The sequence below is a fragment of the Pempheris klunzingeri genome, chromosome 20 (assembly GCF_042242105.1).
Source record: "Pempheris klunzingeri isolate RE-2024b chromosome 20, fPemKlu1.hap1, whole genome shotgun sequence".
Lineage (NCBI taxonomy): Eukaryota > Metazoa > Chordata > Actinopteri > Acropomatiformes > Pempheridae > Pempheris > Pempheris klunzingeri.
In genome coordinates this window covers 13,710,900-13,735,848 of record NC_092031.1, presented here as the reverse complement: position 1 = coordinate 13,735,848, position 24,949 = coordinate 13,710,900, and the positions used below count along the sequence as shown (strand labels likewise).

The 24,949-nt window shown below is 44.6% G+C and overlaps 1 protein-coding gene across 7 annotated transcripts in view; it reads right to left on the bottom strand.

Annotated features, from left to right (window-relative positions):
- Positions 1–24,949, bottom strand: part of raraa (retinoic acid receptor, alpha a) — a 136,775-nt gene that overhangs the window by 7,642 nt on the left and 104,184 nt on the right. For all 7 annotated transcript variants that reach the window (XM_070851339.1, XM_070851336.1, XM_070851337.1 and 4 more), the window contains 2 exons: positions 9,446–9,594; positions 1,354–1,495 (listed from right to left, as the gene is read on the bottom strand). In XM_070851339.1, the coding sequence (XP_070707440.1) occupies positions 1,354–1,495; positions 9,446–9,594 (291 nt within the window). The remainder of the gene's footprint in view (positions 1–1,353; positions 1,496–9,445; positions 9,595–24,949) is intronic.

Here is a 24,949-nt window from a genome sequence, read left to right as displayed (position 1 = left end):
TTTCACTGGCCAAAGTCACTGCTGAGGACACAAGACGAGCAATCTGCCCACTCTGCACAAAATGACCACCGTCAGAAAGAGGCATTACTATCAAACCAAAACTAGCTGAGCAAATGCGGGTCGAAAACATAGCAGACAATAAAATTTACAGTCTCCATTCCATTCACAAAAACAATTTCAACCACTAGATGGCTCCCCAACTCCAATCTATGTGCGCTGTGTGCCTCTGTGCGTGTGAGCGTAAAAGAGCTGGCTCCTGTGATCCTTCTAACCATGATTAATGGCCCCATTCAAAGGTAAGGAGCTCAGAGGATAACTTCTTTTACTGTAAGCCACAGTGCTGTGGCATGGGGGAGCGCTCCCTGCACTCGCTGTACCAGAAAGATGTGGTAAATAGCGTTGGGAAGACAGGAGGCAGAGAGGGACGGAGCAATGGAGGCCGTCTGCATGCAAGTTTTAACAGGTGTGTGCCTGTGAGTGGAGGAGAGGGGCTGCGCTTTCTGTCTGCATATGCCTATTTCTAATACAAGTCCTATTACTGAGTGTTTATCAGTATTAATGAGTACAAATGTGTCCCATGCACACATTCTGGTGATGTGTAAAATGATAGCAACTGAGGGTGTGTGTGTATAGCAGAGAGTGTCATGTGATCGGGCTGAGGTAAAAAACCCTGCTGGCCTCGAGTTCTCTGCGGTCACACCTCTTCCAATTACTTTATCAAGTCTGACTGCCTGTGTGTATGTATTTGTTTGTGTGTGTGTGTGTGTGTGTTGAGTGTGTATGTTCACACAGCCCCCAGGGTGCAATGATGGGAGCAGACGCCTGCTCTTTCACTCTCGGCAGGTGAGAACATATTCATCACAGAGGCCTGCCAAGCCTGGCGACACCCTGACTGTTATTGCCAGTCTGTATCACGGCTGCCCTTTGTCTCGCTTTTACAGTGGGTATTCTCTTCTCTAAAAAAAAAAAAAAAAAAAACTAGCAGTATCAATGTATGAGGAAATAATAGTAAGAGCTTTGCATTTTCTCAGAAAAAAGAAAAACACTGACAGGATGGAGTCATCAGCCAGAGCAGTCTTAAATTATAATAAATTGAGTAACATTCACACTTGAATCACTGCCAAAGCTGATATGTGTGTGTTTGTGTGTGTGTGTGTGTGTGCATCAATATTGAATGCTTATGCAATGTTGGCAGTGGAAAAAAAGTCAACAAATGCTGCGGCTTAAGAGTTCCTGCAGTGGTAACAATCATGCTAACCCCTCTGGGATTAAACAACTATGATGAGATCTGTGCTCGGACCCAAGAGCCCCATGGGAGCAGGGCATTCTGGGTAATACAGTTTTTATACTCACATTCCTTGGACATCCCGACTTCCAGGCACTTCTGCAGCCGACAGTACTGGCAGCGGTTGCGGGTGACTTTGTTGATGATGCAGTTTTTCTCCCGGTGACAAGTGTACACCATGTTCTTCTGGATGCTTCTCCGAAAGAAGCCCTGTTTGATAGAAAGACAGAGAAATGAGGAGAGAGGACAGGTGATGGCATTATGAAATTATTTCTTTTATTATCTGCCGTCTGTAAACTCTCGTCATATGCTGTCCATGTTTGAGATGTTGCTTTTCATCCAGAAACCAACAAAAGAAATTCAAAAAATGAAATTAAAGAGATGTGATGGCCATATGGAGCTGCACTTCAAAAGGCAATGAACTACCAAACAGTTAATTCCTTTAAGGGCTTACTCTGTACCATAATCTGGACAGAGACTAATAGTCTACTACCATCTCATGAGGCTGCTGAAGTCCTCGGTGATGGCCACGCAAGACACAACACGAAAATGCTTTTGGAGATGTTTCAGGTCCAAAAGCTTTTGGGGCAAAAGGCACAGGGTTAGTGGGTGCCATAAAACCATGGCCTAGTTTACACAGCCAGAAATAAGCAATTCCAGATCCAGGCCAAGAGTGTATTATTAGATAGAGAGACAGTGAGAGAACAAAGGCTGAATGTTGTGTAAGAACAAAAAAGGAGTCCCTCTTTTACTGTATTTCCATTTTCAGTCTAACTAGATCAAAGACAACCAGAGAATATTTATTTATTTCAAAATTATACATTGTTCGTGTGTATGAGGTACAGCACAAATTATAATGAGCTCATCTTCGGTAACTGAGCTGAAATGGGAGATCTCTGGGGAGACTAACTATGTTTTGATTGCACAAATGCAGGACACAGAAACAGAGCAAAGTGTCTCTCCCTGAAAGATGCAACACACATCCCATTTTTTAAAAAAAGAAAAAAAGAACTCGCCACATAAAAAGTGAAAAAGTATTTGCCCCCTTACAGATTTCTTCTGTTTTTGCTTTTTTGACACACTTACATGTTTCAGATCATCAAACCAATTTTAATATCAGACAAAGATAAATGATGATTTCATTTATTAAGGGAAAAAAGCTATCCAAACCAACCTGTCCCTATGTGAAAAAGTAATTGCCCCCTAAACCTAATAACTGATTGTGCCACCCTTGGCGGCAACAACTGCAACCAAGCGTTTGCAATAACTGGCGATGAGTCTTTCACATCGCTGTGGGGGAATTTTGGCCCACTCTTGTTTGCAGAATTGTCTTAATTCAGCCACATTGGAGGGTTTTCGAGCATGAATGGCCTGTTTAAGGTCATGCTACAGCATCTCAATTGGATTTAAGTCCGGACTTTGACTAGGTCACTCCAAAACCTTCATTTTGTTTTTTTTGAGCTATTCAGAGGTGGACTTGCTGGTGTGCTTCGGATCATTGTCCTGCTGCATAACCCAAGTGCGCTTGAGCTTAAGGTCACGAACTGATGGACGGACATTCTCCTTCAGGATTTTCTGGTAGAGAGCAGAATTCATGGTTCCATCAATTACGGCAAGTTGTCCACGTCCTGAAGCAGCAAAGCAGCCCCAGACCATCACACTACCACCATGTTTGACTGTCGGTATGATGTTCTTTCTCCGAAATGCTGTGTTAGTTTTACACCAGATGTAACAGGACGCACACCTTCCAAAAAGTTCCACTTTTGTCCCGTCAGTCCACAGAATATTTTCCCAAAAGTGTGGGGGATCATCAAGATGTTTTTTAGCAAGTGTGAGATGTGCCTTTGTGTTTTTTTTGGTCAGCAGTGGTTTTCACCTTGGAACTCTCCCATGGAGGCCATTTTTGCCCAGTCTCTTTCTTATTGTTGAATCATGAACACTGACCTTAACTGAGGCAAGTGAGGCCTGCAGTGCTTTAGATGTTGTTTGGGGTTGTTTTGTGACCTCCTGGATGAGACGTTGATGCACTCTTAGAGTAATTTTTGTAGGCCGGTCACTCCTGGGAAGGTTCACCACTGCTCCATGTTTTCTCCATTCGTGGATTATGGCTCTCACTGTTGTTCGCTGGAGTCCCAAAGCCTTAGAAATGGCTTTTTAACCCTTTCCAGACTGATAGATGTCAATTACTTTGTTTCTTGTCTGTTCTTGAATTGTTCTAGATCGGGGCATGATGTGTTGCATTTTGAGATCTTTCAGCCTACTTCATGTTGTCTATTTAAGTGATGTCTTGATTCTACAGCTCTGGCAGTAATTAGGCCTGGGTGTGGTTAGTGAAATTGAACTCAGCTTTCAAACATGTGGTTAATCACAGTTAATTCATGATTTAACAAGGAGGGGGCAATTACTTTTTCACATAGGGCCAGGTTGGTTTGGATAGCTTTTTCCCCTTAATAAATGAAATCGTCATTTAAAAACTGCTTTTTGTGTTTACTCAGGTCATCTATGTCTGATATTAAAATTTGTTTGATGATCTGAAACATGTAAGTGTGACAATAAAGCAAAAACAGAAGAAATCTGTAAGGGGGCAAATACTTTTTCACAGCATTGTATTTGCGTTGCCCATTTCTGACAAGAGCATTATCTATATTTTGTGATTTCCTGATTACAAGTAATGCTAATGTAAAAATGGTGCTTTGGAGCCAAGAGGGCCTCTGAATGCTGCACGTGTTACACAGAGCCAACAATGACAAACCAGTTTCCCTAATACCATGCAACCACAATGAAATCAATGTTAACCTCTGTGGCCTTATTGTTTAAACATCCCTTGTGTGTCAAAAAGATAAAAAGAGGTTAATGTAAATCAGCCACAACTGAGTGAGTTCTCAGAAAGCAGGGCTCGGGACAAAAGTAATGCAGGTCAATGTCAGTATTGATGTGACGCAATGGGACACGGGTTATGTTTTGGTGGGGAGAAGGGTAGGTGGGGCTAAGCTAGAGACAGAGGGAGATGGGGCAGTGCGTGGTGTGGTGGGGTGGCTGCCAGGGAGCCCCATCCCATGCCGAGGGATTAGTTTTGCTAACCGACAGATGGCCGGTGGACCTAAGCCCGCAATTTGTCCTTCCCGGATCACAGGCCTCTTCTCACATCTCATGTCCACCACCAGAGAGGAAGTGATTCAGGCTTTTAACGAACTGCTACATATGTATAGTTGCTCATCTATATGTTTGCGGAAGGTGCCAGTGCAGGCGACAGTGGCGATCACACAACACTGGCAATGCCCAGCTTCTGCCTGGTAGAGGAAGTGTTTCAGTGCTCACACGGTACTTCATCTAACTTTTGTCCTGATTTCATCAAAGCCTCACATCTGCTTTTTTAACTTTTTGTCACATTCGCTTCATTCTTAGTGATAGAAAAGGGTGAAGAATTACACCCTTCTTCAATCAGAATACCACTTTTCACACACAAACTCTAGAAACTGCCTAGACAGGTTTTACCTACAAAGGTTTGGTACCTCTAGCAGTTCCCTTCAAACCTGCTGTCTCCCAACAGAACAGTAAGACCTGGACAAACAACATAATGGAGAGAACAAGGCTTATAGTTAGACGTTAATTGTAATTGCTGATGCCGAGGGATAAGTCTGTGGTCTTTGTGTTTGCCTGCGTGTGTGTGTATCATGTCCTCTTTCATCCGACGGTGCCCCTGCCCTGACCCCTGTGTCACCAAGGGATTGACCCAGTCCCTCCTCACATCATGAGGCTCAGGTGCCCTCTCACAGCACCTCCTGATTGGCTGTTGCTGCCGGCTCGTGGGCCAGTCGATTGTTGCTGCCCCTTCCCCCCTCTCCTTCCTTTAGGAGTCATTGCTTCCTGCGGCCCTTAAGCCTCTTTTTGTATCACCGCTTAATCCACCCGGCGACAAGAGCCCTCAGCGGGCCTGTCAGCCACCCTGCAGTGTTCAGAGGAGATGAGAGCCGCAAGAAGGGGGGGTGGGGGGTGGGGAGGGAGGGATGGATAGATGGAAAAAGGAGTGAACAGTAACGGCAAATACATGATTGCATGTGTCATGTGCTCTTGAATTCGCAGCTGTCTACCTGGTGTGCGTTACGAGCCTCATGTATTTATATGTCAGTGCGTTCTACTTTGCATGTGTGTGAGGAAATGCTTTATTAAGAGGGAAGCGGGGGGCGGGGGGGTCTGGGGTTGACAAGTTCACAGGGAAGCACAGGAATCCTCTCTTACGTGACTTTCACACTGTGCCCAGATTAAGAGTGCGTTCCCAGCCTCCTACTGCGTCCGTGCGTGTGTGTACATGTGTGCGCCTGTGCCCCTGCCTCTGTTACGAAGCAGCTCTTGCCACAGCCCACACGTTAGTTATGACGGATGCTTGGTAAGAGGGCCAACTGAAAAACACAGCAAATAGGGGACATTATTAAAAGAAGCGGTGGTTGGGGATTTTGGAAATATGGTCGTTTCCCTCCTTTAGGAGCGGATACCAGGAGGAGAGACTGCCTGCTGCGTACTGCCATGCCTCCAAGACTAAAACATGAACATGAGGGGGTGGGCATGCATATTTAATGTTTAAGTGTTAATATCTGGAGGGGAAAAGAAGTGCAATGCCGGTGAGTATGTGCGGGCGGTAGAACTTAAACAACAAACGAGCGAGCTGTCTCCAAGTAGCAGTACTCAACATCCCCCTCCTGTTTCCTCTGTTCGCTGCAGCCCCCAGGAAACGCCTTTGTAGTTTGGCATGCTGCAGCAAAGCCGACGCTGCTAACCCTCGACTTACCCCAGTCTCAGATGAGACAACCATATACATTCACATGCCTGTAGTGTTGAATTATTGAGTATGCTATGCCAAGTCATCTCCTCTGAAGTCAGAGATATAGAGAAGGCATCCTGAATTTTTCAAATTAGCACTGTAGCTCATGGTCGGGGGACTAGCACCTGACGCTAACTGCTGAACTGGGGCTATTTTCATATATTAAGTCAACATTTCTTACTATTATAACACCATGTTACTAACCAGCTGAATTGTTGTGGGTGGTCAGAAAGGTTTAAAACAACGTATCTAATGAAAATAAAGATGAACTTGTGTGTGGTTCATCTTTGGCTTGATACAGTTATTGTTGTGCGCACACCGAGTGTTTAAAAGGACAGACCTAACAATATTCACCTTTGTTTTAAAGTCATAGTTTGGTTTGGATAGTTAGAAATATATTTAAAACCTGTGTGATAATCTAACTGCTCCTGTTGACTTATCTATACTGTGATGTCCTGAATACATTCTAAAGTGCTGTCATCCTTACCTAGTGTATATATATACACACACACACTATAATGTATTTAGTTTAGTATATTATTGAATTGAATGCGTTCTGCTTTGCTGCTGTTAGGACACAGTCTATATTCATGTATGTGTTCTCTGCTCTCTGTGGTTAAAAATAATCTACCTCAGCTGTATCTGGGAAAGTAATTATATTCAGCCAATGAGGTATGCAGAGCTTGCTGGTGGTGTTGCAGAGAAACATTTTATGAATCTAATCCTAGATTAGAGTTGAAATTTCTATCATATCTCAGTTGCAGTGCTTTAACATTTCAGGACACAGAGAGATTGTCAACAACTGATGGTAAAACCTATGAATTAAGTTATTAATTGTCATGGTTCTAAAATAATTTGCTCTGCACCATGTCTGCTGGCTGATAAATTGAAACATCAGCTATATCCCCACTGCACAATAGCCTCAAATAGCTAATTACACTGTCATTTCTGACACCATTTCTGAGCTGTCAGAGAGAACAACACTGTGATCACTAAGGAGAAACAACTAATTACTCAAGTTTACAGCTCGTCTATAGTTTGCCCTCCCTCTGTGTTTATCAAACCGTTACAGATTTTCTAGCTACCATTAGCAAGTGTCAGACGTTTGTGTGCATAATATGTTTTAAATGCTTCTTTTGTCTATGACAGAACTTTGAGACAAAAACTAATGAAAATCAACTTCAACTTTAGACTTAACTTTTCTCTAATGGTTGCTGACAAATGAAAACCTCACATGGAGGAAGTGAACAGACCTTGCTCATGCTTTCTGTCTTCAACCCCAATATTGATATTAGATGATTAATAATTTACAATGGGAGACAATTATTTATGTTTACATTGCTCAACAACGTTAAGTAGACACAATAAAAGCAGTTAAATGCTTGAAATTGCTGCAGAATTGCTGCACACCTCTTTGAGATCAAAGTCAATATGTTTGTATTACATGTAAACACCAGACAAGACATACAAAGTAGTGAGCAGATAGCTTGGTAGCTTTATCAACCACAGCCAGATAGTGAATATATTATGTGAAGTATATCAAATACACACAAAGCACATTACCAATACGTGTCATGAGATTAAATCATACAACAAAACTGCATGGTAATTAAAACTCAGTCAAATTGTGGGGAACACAAACCTGTCAAAACTGTTAAAAATAAGCCAATTTTCAGAAATCTTATGACTCTATAATTTGAAAAAATCAATTTGCAGATATCTCAAGCATCCACAGCAGCCATGGAGCAGCAAAGCCAGCAGCAGTTTGGTTGCCCCTGTGAACCAGCAAAGGGGTCAGCCTTTACTTACTTTGTTAACTTTTTATAAGTCAGATTTGGGGAGCAGGTTACGTTTCACGGAGCAGTCAAATGGTTTGTGTTAAAGGGTAATGTGTGTGTGTGTGTTTGTGTGTGTGTGTGTGTGCCAGACTCCTAGCTTTGCTGTGCTCTCCACCCATTGCATTCTTGAGCCATTTTCCACTCTTCCCCTCGTGCTCTGATGCGTTGACTGTCTTTCTCCTTTGGTGTCAGTGAGTTCAGCTTTGGCCCCTGTACCCCACCCCCCTAATCTCCTGCCCCTCCAACCATCCCCACTTCTCTTTCTAGCTGTTCATGCCTCCCAGAGCACAGTCTGCTCTCTCACCCCCATTATCTCACTCCCTGCAGTCTCTCCCATCTTTGTATCACTTTGTCTGCATTGCTACATTCCCACTGAGTTCCTGCCCTTCCTTACACATTCATTTTTTTTTCCCTTGCTTTTCTTCTTTCCTAGCTTGCATTTTTTTACTGGCTCCTGCCTTTTTCAGTATGGCTTATTTTGGTATGCTCTGGCCCCTCTCTTCCACACCGCTCCTCTCCCTGCACATATGGACACACACACAGTATTGGCTGCACACTCAATAAGTCAGAGGGTCTAGCAGGCACCTGTCACCAACAGCACCATCCTGCCTGCCTTCATCAAACCACTCCCTACCTCATCTTGCTATACACAACGCTGCTGTCATGATATCACCTTGCAAAAAGGATTTAGCATCCTCCAGTTTTGGTTAAGAATCTTCAACTTTGGAAACCCTACCCGGTAAATCAAGAATGCATCGAGTATGTGAAATGTATGTGAAATGTTGACATTGCGGAGATATAAGGCTTGCACCTGGCAGTAACATAACATTAGATTCCACAGATCCCTTCTGCTCCTCTGAGCTTACACAACTCTGGCTCCGTGCCTTGGGAGAAGTGAGATAAAGAGGTCTGTGTGCTCACACCAACAGGAGAACATGTATCCATGCACACAGCAACCATCAACTGATAACAGAGCACATGGGGGTTACGAGGCCTCTTCAGCACCTGTGTAACATGGCTGTATTGATAACAGATGGCTGATGCGGGCACGTCAGCAAAGCTGATACGAGTAGCAACAATGCTTGATGGATGACAAAGTTTCACATACTGTACATAAGAGGCAGGTCCATATGTACGTTATCATGTTTTGCAATGTGTGCAGATATAGGTTGCTGCTTTAAAAGTGTTGAAAGAGGCAATTCCAACTTCCATGTCATTCTGATGATTAGGCAGCTCAATAAAGCAACCGATAATGTTAGTAAATGATTGGTCATGCAAAAGGAGTCGATTTTGACTCGTTTCCAACAAAGTCCAGCATTTTAACAAAAAACCCCAAATGGATGCAAAATACTCAAAATGATGTGTCTTATCATTCTCATCATCTGAGGTTAGGCTGTGATGACCTGAGCGGATTTCTTTTCCCAGTGCAAATCACATGAAGGTTACAAGATTGACGGACGTCTTGCTTGCTTGGCAGATTCAGAGGAAGGCCGGGAGTCTCACCTTGCAGCCCTCACAGGCGCTGACACCATAGTGGTACCCTGAGGACTTGTCCTGGCACACAAAGCAGGGCTTGTAGACGCGGGGAGGCGGGGGAGGTGAAGGCGGGCTTGGCACTATCTCCTCTGAGCTGGTACTCTGGGTCTCTATCGCTGTGGACAGGAGAGAGCAACAAGAGGGGTTAGTGAACACTATCAGATGGATCGCTGACAGACACGCAGCATTAATCGATATCAGTGGGATAAACACAAAATCTCAAGTGTACACTCACACACACACACAGATCTTAAACAACCCAGCTCAGAAAGATACACTGACAACATGAATCACTGGAAAGGGAACTTACTCACGTTCGAACAATGCGTTTGAAAAACAAAACTGCAAGTGCAAGGACAACTTCTTGATTTGTGGCATTTTCAGATCTGCCACAGGAAAGACTCCGCAAAATATCTTCAAAGAACAAATACACACACACACACACACACAGATCATCAAAGCACAAATGAAACCAGCCTCTGTAGAGTATTCTTATTTACTGCTGAAAATATTGCTTGGGTGTTTATGTGTATTGCAGCAAGAAGCTGTTCTGCTAGCAGGGTTCAAAGACAGGTTTTCTCCTCTGATTCAAGTTGTGCTTTCATATATTTTAAAATTTCTAAGTATGAATGCTTGAACATATTAAAAGAATAAAGCAGCCACTGTACCAATCAAAAGCAACAAATACAGCAGACAAGGCATCATTATCTCTGCTTCTGATCAAACAAGACAGGTCCTTGTAACTTGTTTATTGCCCCCCCAACCAAACACACACACACACCTACTGAATCCCCTCATATTATATGTCAGACTAGTAAAGAGAAAGGGGCTGGAAACATTCATCCAATAAGCACAAATATGACAAACCAAACAACATGGGAGCACGTTGCAGGCTCCCATATTTTGTGTGCTTGTACATGGCAAACAAAGTGGTAGGGAAGTGACTTGCTGTTGCCGTCATGTAATATGTATTGGACTTTGACCTCAATATCCTCTGTTACAAAACACAGCTCTTAAACCAAATATAAAAACACACATTCGCAGCACAGACCTGCACCCTGTGGACTTAACATGTGGACTGCTGACTAAATGTGTGTGTAATCCCTGTTTGCAAAAACAGCCATTCAAAAAACACCTGAGCAAAAATTAAAACTGTAAAAATTGGTGATCTAAATCCCTCTGGCTCCATCCGTGCCCGTATAGGTATACTATATGCATGTGTGCATCTTTGCAGCCCTGTTGTTCCACCCAGCATCATCAGCTCAACAGAAGAGGGATTGGGGAGGTTGACAAGCAGCTCAGGAGCTGCCTGCAGCTCAGTGCTCGAGTGTAAATAAGCCATCTATATTTAACAGAGTGGGCTGGTTCAGCATGCCCGTACTACAGCTGGGAACACATTCCACGTGACAGCACCGCAGACAAACACTACGCTCGACCTGGATCCTGACACAACACACACAACTCCAATTGCACTGCAAAATTGGACATTATAGAGCGAGGATGACGCTTTTCTCCCTCTCCCGTGTGCTTTCTTGTCCTTTCACAGTGTCTCTGTGTGGGTCTCGGCTTGCCAATCTCCATGCACATGCAGCAGATGGTGCAGGGGAAGATTACATTCAGAACAACCAAAATAAACCAAACTGATGATCTGGCCTCTCTAAAGCCCACATGTTATCTCACCGACATATCAAAGTGGGTTTCAGGTGACCGGGACACTTAAGCTAAACAGCAATATAGCTCACATTGCAACACCTAACAGAGACACCCAATCACGTCCGGGATATTAAGTCATTTCATTTATGAGGCGCGGATGTCATTTGCCACTTTCACACCAGCAACAACTTTTTAAGCTGTTAGTGTAAATGGGTCAGTATGGATACTTGACAAGTAATGAAGTGGAAAGAGACACACTTATCATTTACTTTGACGAAAAAGCCTTTCAGAGATTTTTTTCTTTGAGGAATTAGGAGAGCAGGAGAAATGTGAAACGGCAAACAGAGAAACTTCTCAGATGATGGAGGGTAGAGATAAGGGGGGGGAGCACAGAGACATAAAAAAAAAAGGCAAAAATGTAGGAGAGACGGAACTATAATGTTTGAGAAATAAACAAAGATGAAAATAAAAAACAGATGAAGTGATAAAAATGGTGCACACACAGGGAGTGAAAGCCAGGCTGTATTACTTTACTCATGTTCCTCCCTCGGGTATTCAGATTCATCTACACCACACACACACACACACACACACACACACACACCTGTCAGCATTTAACTTAAAGCTTTGGGAGAAGATTAAAACAAATGGGAGTATTTAGAAATATTCCTAACTTGTGTGAAGCAAAAGTGTCAACTATTAATTTCAGAGGCAATGACAGGAAACAAGGGATACATCTAAGAACGTGTGTATGGACAATTCATGTCGTCACTACTATTTTCCAGTGAGGAAAGTTGTGCATGCAGCAATAACGCCCACTTTCTCTTTTTCACAGTGTTTGAGGAGGAAAAAAGAAAGAAAAGAATTCAGTCATAAAGTGAGCTGATGGGGTTGTGGGTGTCGGGGTGACAAGGAAGACAAATAAAGAGCGTGTTCTTTGCTTTTCGTTGGTACTGTTACGGGCCATCTTTGCCCATGCCACTGGGCCATGCCAGCAACACACTCATGTCAAACAAATTAAACTTAAATAGAGCAGCGCTTACATAACGTGGCATATATTCTCTTTAGCAAAAAAAAATATTCACAGATTTCTGTGCTCTTCTGCCTCGCTTGAAGTGGGCTGATTACAGGCCTGCATTATTAGTGTGACCGCAGAGCTATTCATTCACATTAAAGCTGCCTTCATTAGAAACGCCTAGACAAACAGATGTGCCACCCACACACACATACACATAAAAATTGCATCCATGCCTACGTTTGCACGGGGTAAGGGCTTTCCTAGAGCCATTAAAAAAATCAGTGGCACACACACACAAACACAGACACACACAGAATGCACGGTCTTAATGAGAGCACCCATGGAAATCTGGGACACAAGGACAAGAGTCTGTGAGGGGGCTGGCGACTGTAATTAAATACAATGGCTGGCTTCTGGAGCCTTGTCAAGCTGAGGCATGGAGCAAAACAATGGCCGGCCTGTGGACAGAGAGGCAGAGAGGCTCAGCAGAGAGGACAGAGCTACTTAGCCCTTCAGCAGCTCTCACCCTGGCATTATTCAACACCAGCCTGCATCCAAGCTCTGATCAACACCAACCATCATACAAGCATGCCTATTGTGTGATCCACAAAATCATACGCACAAACACTGGAAGAACTGACTCACACTCGCCTGGAGAGCTTCCCTTGATATCCTTGCAACATGTTAACACTGGAAATTTGTGTGTCTGCCTAGGTTTCCAAGCCAGATCCCCTCCAGAGCCTGCAAAGTCACCACAGTAACTAATACTTGAGCTACAGCTTGGATATCATTCCTTTAGCCAAGAGAGGGCTAGAATGAATAGACAATAACAACTTGCTTTGCTTAAGGATACAGGCACAGGAACCCGCAACCCTGAAACTAATGTTTTAATGAAAAACGGTAAGGAGCTACTGATAAGGAATCTATTGTATTTTGGTGAGGGGGTGAAACACAAACCACACAAACTGTATGGTCACCGCAATTGTTGTTAACCAGACACAAAGCCGGATTTTAGACTACAGCCTGGCATGTTGTCAGACCAGTCCCAGAAGCGGGAATAAACAGCACATGCCATCAGGTGTAACCAGCGAAAAAACAAACCTGACACTGCACTGTGTTGAAACAGCAGGAGGTTAAGGAGGTTCTGTTTGTCTAACACCTGACCACCGGCTAAAAACTAGCCCGTCTGCAAATTCTACATTTAATAGTAAAAAAGTAAAATAGTAAATCATTGTGCAGCTGCTTCTTATTCTTAATTGTATCATTGTCAATTGGTCTCAACAATGTGTGAGTTGGCCTCATAAAGCCAATTCTGGATGACTAATATGACAAAGATTACATTTACTTAGATCGCTCCTTTGATATTCATATTCACAGAGTATTATAAACGGTGTGTGTGTGTATGCAAGTGTGCGTGTGAAGCCCCCAGATACCTTGATAGCTTAATGTAGCAGGGTGTTCTCGAACTTAGAGCCAAAGCACCGGTGATTTAATTAAGTTCAAGTGTGAGTGGTTTGTAATGCTGCTCTTCAGATTCACTTTGCATACATCATGAGCCACAAGTGCACTTAGAGAGAAGCCGCACCCTCGCAGCCACATCCTCCATAAGCAATTACTGCATGCCTAGACTTAAATGGACAAATACGCACAAGAGTGAAATGAAATTTATTCTGATGTTGAACTGGCCTGAGCTGTAATACTGACATAAGATAGCCTGGTTAACATCAGCACTTCAAAGGCATTATGACCAAAAGACCACAGACCAAGACACACACACACACACACATGCACGCACACAAGCCCACCGGCTATTATCAGACCTCCAGACTCTGTGCTGTGTCGGCCCGGTGCTGCCGAGCACTTCTTGAGGTTCAGCTCTAGGTTAGTCCTCTGAGATTTGATTACCTTCATCCCCACTGGTTACTGGGCCCAGCTGTGAAGCATATTAATGAGATTTCACCATCATTAGGGGGAAGCTAACTACATTAGCAGACTGGCTGGTTGGCTGGCTGGCTGGCTGGATTGTGGTAAAGAGAACTGGAGAAAATGAAGGCAGAGGGGATGGAGGAGGGCACAGGAAGGGCTTTGACAAGGTCTCCCACTTTGTTGAATCCTACTCTATCATGGACCATTGTGTTCCCCTGGTTTCTATTAGGTTATATGGACACACACAAGCACACATACACACAACATGCTCGCCATGTGGAAGATACATGGAAGAACATATAGAGGTCCATTTGTCTTTCCTTGCAGTGAGTGTGCGGGAGAGGAGACACCAGACAGACCACCATGCCACAGGCTGCTGCATTAAGGCTTGCTTTGAAGTCTGCTTAAAATAATGAAGTGGGATGGCCAATGGAACAAGCCCAGGGATAGAGTCCGCCTTTCAAAACCTTTGGAGCCGTAAGCCAATGCATCATGCATGTCCATAAAAACGACTGGCAGCAACTTAAGAGCTTTTAAGTGCAGCGAAACAGACCAACAAGTGAGCAGAGAAGGTCATCGCTCATGCATGGTGCTTGAGTTTTACTAAATATTCAGACGTTATTTCTGGTTTCCATGTCAGGAATGTGGGGAAGCAGCAGGGAAAACGATAAACACACATGCGGGAATGCTTTGTCAGCACTCTTCAATTACTGAAGGGGGAAATGGGACTATTTCCTTGCTTACAGGGAAATCCTGCCATTCTCTAGCAAAGCGTCATAACAGCTTTGCATTGAAAATGGATGGGGCTCTGCTCGCTGCCTTCACACTGATTACTGACAGCAAAGCCATGCACGCCATTTGAAGCTGGGGTGAGGGTGTGTGTGCGTGATCACACACTAGCAGGCACGCATAGACTGACAGCTGTAAAGAGAGCGACAGTGGGGTGTGTTTGTGTTCAAACACACAGTGTGAACAGTTACTGGATGGGAGAGGGGGAGGAATCTGGCGGCAGGGCAAGGAGGCATAAGTGAAAACACACACACAGACACACACACACACACAGAGAGAGGAAGGAGAGCCATTGGAGGTTAACATGGGGCAAGGGAGCAGACAGCGAGCCTCACGTCTCCTATATTCACTGTAACTGAATCCAGCCTTTCCACCCCCGTCTCCAACCACTTTCCACCGTCATCTCCCTCTAATCCTCTATTCCTACCTGTCCCACTTACTGAGTCTGACATTCTCCTCTTCCCATTGCTCTCTACAACTAACATCATAAGCAAGGAAGCAAGTCACAGAGGCCCTCTTTCACTTTTTGAATCCTTCCATCCATTCTTTCCAAAGGTGATTCCGATAATTTTATGCAGAAGCGAGTTTTAGACTAAAGCTCTGTCTTCTGACTCATTCAGATTTCAACATACATAACAGACAAGCAGAAATTACACAATAAACCATCAACAACGTGAAATAAATTATAAACTAGCTAAATGAAAGAATAGCAGCAAATCAGTGTCCACCACAAAAACAATTTGGATTTGTCCTGCAACTGAAGGATGTCTGTGACTGACATGCTGAGCTTCTTGATGCTTTCAAAAGTTTGACCATTTTACAAACAGCAACATGCCTTAAATTTTACAGACCATCCATCACAGCAATGTCAATATCTGATTCACTTTCCACCTGAAGAAGCAATCAAATCCCAACGGATCAAATACTGTATTTTATTGCTTTGAGGATTGTTCTTGATTCTGAAGATTGTTATGCTAGTAGGCCATCTGTCACTACTCCCACTCATATCATGCATGCTATGGCAATGTAGGAATGTGAGTGAGTGTGTGTGTGTGTGTGTGTGTGTTTCAGTGAGGGTCAGATAGGAGGATTACAGAGGATCCCCCTGCCTGGTTGTGCTCTGCCTAAGCTGCTGCATGTCTAGCTTGCAGTCTGCCTTCCCTGGGTAGAGAGAAGAGGGACAGGGAAAAGGAGAGAGAACACATGGATATATGGGGTGCTGTCACAAATAATGAGTCCTGAACTTTCCAAGCAAAGTAAAGGGAAGATACATCCAGTGCAGCACCATAACACCACCTTAGAATAAAAAACAGGGTCTGGCATGAAATGTGGTTTCTAATAGTCATTTTTTACTTCATACAGTACATCTGACACCACGATAGAGCATAATCTGATTGTGATATAATTTCACTTCCACTTAAGAGAGTACGTGGTGGTCTACATTTCAGAGAAATGACAGCCTGCTGTTTTGCAACCATTGCAGATATTCAATTTTTGCAGAGAAAGCAGAAATTGATGTGACAGCTCGAGTTCTTAAAGAACTGTTTTCAGGCTACATTAGCCCCAATACCAAATCTTGATGGGTAGTGCTCCAAATTGGGGCCAAGTAACTCCCCCATCTAGAGTGTTAAGCCAAGAAAAATACACACATATGTGAGTGATAGATGAGGGTCTGAGCAGAGGCCGAAGGGCAGTGCTGTGCAGAGTAAGGAGTCTTTCTTGCCTGTTATGACGATCCCTCCTCAACACCAGGAAATGGTGGGCCAGAAGTGGGGAAAACACCAGGTTTTGTTTAGCAAGGGTAATTTATGGCATCTTGGTGAGTTGTAAATGTATGCATTACTTCTGTTTGATTACTTTTGGGAATACAATGAATGAAAATATGAATGCTCATGCAAATGAATGCATCTTCCTGTTTGCATATTTGAGTGCCTGTTGCGTGATATTTACTGTATGCATGTGCACGCGAGTCTGTGCCTGTGAATGTCAGCATGTCCTTGTCTGGGCCAGGCCTGGTTTTTATCAGCCCAGCGGTCCCCACCATGTTCCCAAGCCCTTCTCCAGGGGCCCAAGATAACTTCCCTCTGCACACTGCCAGGCCTCTGAAATAACAACACACCAGGTTTTCCTATCACTACTGCCCCGGCAAATGGAGACGGAACTGAGAACATGTGTGGACAAACTAGAGCGTGGGGGGAGGGGGAGGGGCAGTAAGGGCAGATGTCAAAGGGGAGGTCTACGGGGGCTAGACTGAGCAGCAGCTTTCATGTTAACCATAGTAGTTGATCTGCACTCCTGCAGCCACATGCTATCCTTGGCACAGTTAATTACAAGTCCTCCATGAAATACAGAATTCACAGGACATCTAAACCACAAATAAATTCCACTGTTTATGGATCTAATTGTGCAAAAACAGAAAAAGCAGCCAAAGACAGCTATCGTGCCAGGGAGAACTACAAGTTCCCTGGCAACAACGCTCCCTTGCAACCCTGAGCAACACGGTGTAACTCTACCCAGCAGCTGTCTATGCCTGCTGACTGACAGTGGGACTATGTGAGTTGGCACTTGCCCTGGGGTTGCTGGAGATATTTGGCATGAGCTAATGGTGTGGGACATGGTGGTGGGCACAAGGGAGCAAACGGCAGCCCGTGTTGGTCAGAGGATGCCAGGAAGTGGACAGGCACAGTGGTTTCAGCACCCTGTAACACATGTCATACTGAGGTGTGGGCCTTTAAGACTTTAAACATGATATCCACTGTACGAGTGTGTGTGAGAATGTGAAAATGTACATGTTAAGGATTCACTGAGGGTTCTGAACATACAGTTGGTACAAAGCAAGTCTGCTAAGATATTGCAGGCAATGGTAATAATCACTGCAATGAGCTAAAGACGGGGAGTTTTACTCAATGAGAGAAGCAAGCGAATGATTAGCAGGCCTTTTCCTTGGCTAATCCACATTATGAATACAGGCAGTGTTTGCCCACAGTGGATCTGCTGTTCAGCATGAATTTATGTTTACGTGCTGATCTCAAGCATACAGTAGCTGTATACTATCAGCTGAACAACATCACTGGCCCGCAGACTGAGGAGCAGGAAGAGACGGGCTGCATGAGAAACAGGCTAGCATAGAGACAGAGAGGGGGAGCGAGCATCTGAGGAGAAAGAGAGAGTTGAGCGACAGGACTGGGGGAGGACTGTGACATGCAAGACAAACATTTCAAAAGCAGGCCCCATAAAAAAGCTGTACATGCCAGCATGTTTGCTTCCAGACACACTCTACACAGTGAGAGAGGGAGAAGGTGTAACCACAGTGTAACCTCCCTTTGTCAACTCTCTCTAAAAGTGAATTAATACACCCTCCCTGGAGTGACTTACAGCTGTGATATGACACATAATTCAAGATCAAGGTCATCATTGGATCATAACACGAACACACACGAGTGAAACCACAGCCTTTTACAAACTGGCCTTTAATGTTACCGCCCTGACTGTGAAAATGGCTTCATGAAACATTAAGCCTCTCTTTTACAGAGTGCCTGCATCGGTTAATTATAGAATTGTGTGAGAGTGGATGACTGTGCGTGTACTTTTTCCTTCTGTGATACCAAGCTGCGCTCATGCATACTAGGAGCCAGTAGGGTGCCAAAGCCATGCTAAACCTGGGCCTAGCCAATGAACACTCGCTGTGTGGTCTAACGAAGCCTGTAAGGTTTTCATTTTAGTCGTCTGAATGATGCTCTTTTCACAGCCACATGGAATGAGCGCAACAGCCAAAAAAGCCTCAATTCCCTCTATTCCCGTAAAAATCACAGATCAACGACATTACAAGCAACCAGCAATAAGAAGTCCAGGGGTCAAAGCCCTGAAAATATTCACGTGACCAGAAAGTAATCATGAAAAGAGACGTGCTGGAAAAGATACCAAACTGGTCTAAGGAGAGAGGTTGTGAAGTGGATTATGTTTTTTAAGGATACTGTAGTTAAAAGATTTGGGACAGATGATTTAAATTAGGAGGGAGATCATAAACACATTTCTGCCGTCAGCATTTCAAAACAATTACAGGTGAAAAATGCTGGAAAATGCATTTTATACACCACAATTCTGTCTGCCTGAGCAGAAATTAGATCCATACACATTGACCAGGTGCTATTTCACTTCACTGCACCGAGTGCCACACACAGTGTTTGAAGGTCAAAAGGCCTTCATGAATGCATATGCTCGAGTGTTTGCTCTTCATTCACTTTAACAGAGAGGTTATCTGCCCATTGATACTCGCTAATCCAATGTGACTGGCAGCATTCAAGCCCCTCCGTCCTTAAGCGCATATTCAACAGTGGAGGAAGCGGGTCATAAATATGGAGGGAGCAAAGGGCTATTTGCATTAGAGGGCTGAAGTGGACTTGGAGAGGCCAGAAGGAGGTGGAAAGAAAAAGGGGGAACAAGGGATCAAGAGAGAAGGCAGTGAGAGAAGAGGCTCATGAGGATCTGGGGAGGAGAAGAGAGGATCACCAGGGATGGGCTTTGTCATGTTAAACCACCTCTCTCGACTCATGTTCTCCCTTTCGCCTACTCTCCCTCTCTGTGGACAACACAATAGTCAATCACGGGGGAATAGATTACGAGGGTTTGATCTTCCCAACTCTAGAGCAGGCTCATGACCGTGGAAGTGGAGGAGAGGCTGCGAGTGCAGTGTGTGTGCGTGACTCGAGTTTGTTCAACGATGCTAAATAATGTACCTTCCCACCAGGCGCTTTCTCTTCAAATCCAGACACCCATTTAGATTTGCCACTTCATGTACTCGTTCGCACGAGTTAGAGCTAATAGTTAAACTTACTTGTAATTTATCTCCGCCTTCAAGCCTCAGCAGGCTAACGTGCATTCCTCTACTGTACATGAAACCGATAATGACAACAGTTCCCTTCATAAATTAGCTCAAAGTACCAATGTCAGGTTCAGAGTTGAAAGCGTATTATTTGGATGTAAGTGGAGGTATTTTTCAAGGGTGTGGACAAGAAGATGCTGCGAGTGTGCCATTATCCTGTCACTAGTCTGTTAAAGAGCTCAATGATGCCGGGACCCGAGGGGTTACTAGGCCAGCACTGGGGTTAAAATGGCCTGAAGATCCCAAGGAGACAGCTGACATATTTAGAATAGCCAGACGCAGAGGAAAACAAGCTAGCTGCACATTCATGACATAGAAACTGACAAAACAACCCCTCTGACTCTGGTCGTTCACACACATAAAGACCTGATTCTGCAGGTTCACAGGCTGAAATGAAAACATCAACCAACTTCCCTGCTCACCTGACCAAAGCCCTTTGCATAGTTGAGTGTCTAAATCCACCAAAGATCATAGTGGAAGCATTAAGAACCTTATCCTGAACTCTGAACGGCCAACCACTGCTCTCCTGTTCATGCCCTCTAATGATGACTGATGACACACATTTGATTCAGCTGTTTGATGTGTAGTGTCAGGGGGCTGCTTAGTGGAAGATTTGGGCAGAGCAAGGGGAGAACGGGTGGGCGGGGAGAGGCGGACTCATTCGTCTTTAGTGTCAGTGCTAATGCAAAAAATAAAAAACACAAAGTGAGGGGCTTGTCGATAGCACCGGGAGGTTAAGTTAGCTCCATGCTTAGGAAAAATGGCTGATGAGAGCAGGCAGAGTCATCAAGGGAGCGCAGTGGGATGTTGCTAGAATTAAATGAAGGGCATGTTTAGCTTCCTCAACTATGGTTTGTGCCTTCCCCTTCTCTCTGTGTCTCTGTGTGTGTCAATGTGTGTGTGTGTGCTGTCTGTGCCTCCACAGACACTAATTTCCTGCATGGATCCCTGACCTTTCGATGTCGCCTGGGGGGAGCCATTTGATCATGACACACACACACACACGCGCACACACACAAACACACACCATTTCCTGTGATATGGCCGATGGACTGGTTTTACTGAGACAATGTTGATCTCTCCCTGCGGGAAATTTTTCATCTTTTTGTGTGCAAAGGAGCAACATGAAGCTTCAAATATGCTCTGATATATAGTTTTCAAGTACAGGTTTATAAATGTAAAAGTCTACAACTCTGTGTTCTTTTAAGAGTAAACTGGCAGAGCTAATTAACAGCACATGAGTTACAAAGACCCTGTGTGCCCATGTATAAAGAGTTAACCATACCTCCTCCATTTGTAGCTGCATGTGTGTGACAAAGACCAGTGTAAAATGACACATGTACGTATGTTTACATGCATATACAGGATCGTGCTTGCTGCCTGAGCACACACTAGTAAGCAGGCCTGCCAAAACAATGAGTGGAAGTAACCTGAGCCGAGCCCTCAGGTGAGCCTGGTGTTAATACCCCACTTCTTCCTCCTGTCCTCTTTCCCTCTGGGGTCCAGTTAACCCCAGCTGGCCTCTGCCGACTGCTCCGTCTCTCTCTGCCTTGTGACCCAGGCCTCATCATGACCCTGGGGGTGACTGGGTGCCATTTATTGCGACCCAGTTCCACTCGTAGTAAGGAAGACACACCTCTCCCAGTTAACTCTGTCCATTAAGCTAAGTGGGGCCCATTAATTATTCAACAGTTTCCAATGTATAATTCAAGGGATATGGGCAACTGTCATGAATAGCGACACACAGGTGAGGAAAGAGCACAGTACTTTCAGTTCAAAGTTGATTGTGATATTACACATCTGAAGCCAACTTGTTAGATGTGATGAGAACGGAGTTGGAATGGAAAAACAATACTAACGCCAATCTGTGATCAATAAATAAACAGCCAGGTGTAAGAAAGTGGACGAACAACAGAGGTAGCACAGATTAGACGACAAAATAAAGAGGTGGAGAGTTACAGGAAATGGGCTGTCACGGAGATGATGACCAAAAAAAATCTGATAAATAGAGAGAAACTGCTATGCAGCATAATGAGAAAATGAGAAACGAGTGAAAAACGGAGTGTATTGAAGACAGAGGAAGTAATAGCATTTATTTTGTTGCTCTAATATAGCCTGATTTATAAATCACACCAAATTAAAGAAACTGAGCTGAAAAGAGAGTGAGAGAAAATTAGGGCAGAGCATTAAAAGTGCGAGAAGGCAGCTTTACAGTGCTAACCTCCGCCTCCCCCCCCAGCCTCCTCCCTCTGCTGTGTAGGCGTGGGTCCTGGGGGAGCAACCGATGTTAATACAGTTATTAAGCCTCTCCACTGAAGCCTGCTCCACCTCCCCAACCCTCGGCATCAAGGAGCTCTCTGCCTGCCAGGCAGCGGGCAAACTCGCTTGCTTCTACAATGAGATCAAACAGTCCCAAGTAGGCCAGCTCAGGGAAGCTAGTGATGGAGCTTCCCGCTGAGCAGTGAGGGCAGGTGGGGTTGGGTATGTCAAGCCCAAAGAGCATCCCAGCAGGCTTTAAGAAAGTGGGGGGCTTCAACCTTGCTGTGGTTCCTCATTCCCTTCCTCCAGTTTTAGAGTCAGCTGACCAAGATTCCCATGCATCTCTTCCTGGTGTCGGGGATTACAGCCATGAAAGGCTTTAGCAAGCATATGTGCGAGAGTGGATTTCTGCTCTTGCTAGCTTCAGGATGTATGTAGCTGTGGAGGTTGATTAGAGGTGAGCAGTGTGGGGAGGACGAGGCTGGGTGGCCAGGTTAGGGAGTAGCACTGTAGGCTAGACTTTCATGTGCAACCAGGAAAACCCTGTAGTGCAGTGGGGAACCTAACTGGTCCCCGCTGTAGCAGGGGGACATGTGTGTAGGTGCGTGTGTCTAATCGCTGCATTACAGCCAATCCATAATTCACACTGAGAAGAGAAGATTAGTGTTGCCACTCTTGCCTGTAGCCAGAAGGAGCAAATTTGGGCAGCCATGCAGATTGCACGCAAAGGTACTAGGTAAAAAGCCACGCGTGGCTTAAACTGCCATCTATCTGTCCTCACTGTTTAACATGTATATAACTGAAAAGGCTCATATTTTGAGCAAATTCAAAACATGATGAGATCGGACAATGGAAACGGGTTTTACCAAGGCAACTAGGCCACACACATAAGGGTTATTAAACATACAGAGGACCTTTGTCTCATCATGACACTTGATACAAAATAAAGAAATCAAAGTGAAGAGTGGATAAAAAGATGGGTAAGATAAAGACAAATGCTGTAATGTGCTAAATAGGACGGGGATATAGGTCATCCTGTACCAGACTCAATTTGCCAACGCTGGCCTGTTGGCAGCCACTGGATGCAGGCCAAGGCTCCATCAGTCGCACTAGAACACTAATAATATCAGTCACCCAGCCAAGGCTCTCCCTCTCTGTCGTCTCTCTTCACTTATTTCCTCGTTCTTTTCCTCCCCATTCGCTCTCCACTGCTTTTTGTTCAAAGGAGAAAAGGGCAAAAATCCAGAGGCCAAAAATGACATTAAACCCCCTGAAAGGCTCCACAGAGATTATTGTTTGAAAATGCCAACTCTCCTGGAGCCCCCCACCGCCCCCCCGAGATATCTCTCTCTCTCTCTCTCTCTCTCTCTCCCACTCTCTCTCTCTCCCCCTCTCTCTCTCTCTCTCTCTCTCTCTCATTTTCTTTCAGCTGAGAGGTGCTGACAGCCCAGACACAATAATCCAGCTCTATTGTGGAACCGCCACAGTGGCAGCAGTGCTGTGCAAAGGTTTCCCACGTATGGTGCAAAGGGCAAAGCAGGGTGTCACGTCGCAGCGGTGGCACAGAGCAGCACAGCTACGAGCAAAAGGGGCTGGTCACCAGTTACTAGAGGGCGCCACACTGTGTGACTTCACAACTCTGGTTCAAACTGTTGTCACCTTTTTCCATGAGTCAGCTCCCCAGCTGAAAGGGAGAGGAGGTAAAGGCCTAGCTGTCAAAGGGCTCCTTTACTTCTGAATTTATCTCCATAAGGCAAAGGTTGTTTCCTCTTTGATCATAATGCTATAATGTGAAGCACCAAACAAAGGTGTGCATGTGTGCCAATGGTAAAGCATTAAGACAAACTTCTGTGAAACTGTGAAATAGTAACTAAATCAATAATTTAGAATTCTCTATCATATCTCTGAGCAGAAGTGATGAACAAATGCCTCTCTTTATTCTCTCTTTCATACCCTCCCTTCGTCTCTTTTGCCTTCTATAAAAAGCTTTCCTCAGGTTGCTGTTAAAAATCCCGTGGAATGACAGAATGTGCCCTCTCTGCTCTAAGTGCTGCATGGCTGCATATTTCCCTATCAGCCCACCCCCTTCCCCAATCTGAAGCAGCATCCGGGCCGACAGGGCCTTTGAAAAAAGATGACTAGGAATGAGGAATAGACAAAGACATTTATGTGTCTGGTTTCATTCAGAGAGACGGGCCTATGTCATCCTAAGGGCTTTATCTCAGTTTCTTCCACAGTGCATGGTGCACAGAGTATGAAACATTTACATGCGAACACCAGTGGGCCACCAAGTTAACCCTACTAAGGCTCTTGGAAAATGAACTAGCAGCAAAGAGGGTTGTGACATGTTTATTTTTCGCAGAACAATGAGTGCTCCTCAGAGTCTGACATGCCCACTTAATTATTGTGATATCTACCGAGCAACTATCTCTCAGTAACAATGGCCCTGATAAGACACTACAGGTCATGGCAAAGGTTACACAATACGGCTCTCTGAAATGAAGGGGCTGCTTGATATCAGAGTGCCTCCCCTTAAACACACAGTGGCTCTATTCATAACAAACAGGGTCCAGTTGTCTCAGTCTCTTCTCATTCACCTCTCTTAACCTACACATGTTTGGAGCTGCTCAGCTACAGGGCATCTCTCAATTCACACAATGCTAATATCACAAACAGGGTTACAGGGAACAAGCGGCCTGTAACCCAAGCTTGTCTGCCTCCTTCAGTCGAACATGCTGTCCTATCCATCACTAACCAACACTACACTCTTCCTTTCCACCTCCGCCGCCCTGTTGGCAGTCTATTTCATCCCGGTCCCAGGTGGGCCTTTAAGAGTCAAATGTCAGAGGCCGGGCTCCAGCCAGACATGTAATGAATATGAAATGATTCAGAGGGGCTGTGGGAAAGAGAGGAGAGTGGCATCCAAACAGACCAAGCTCCTCTG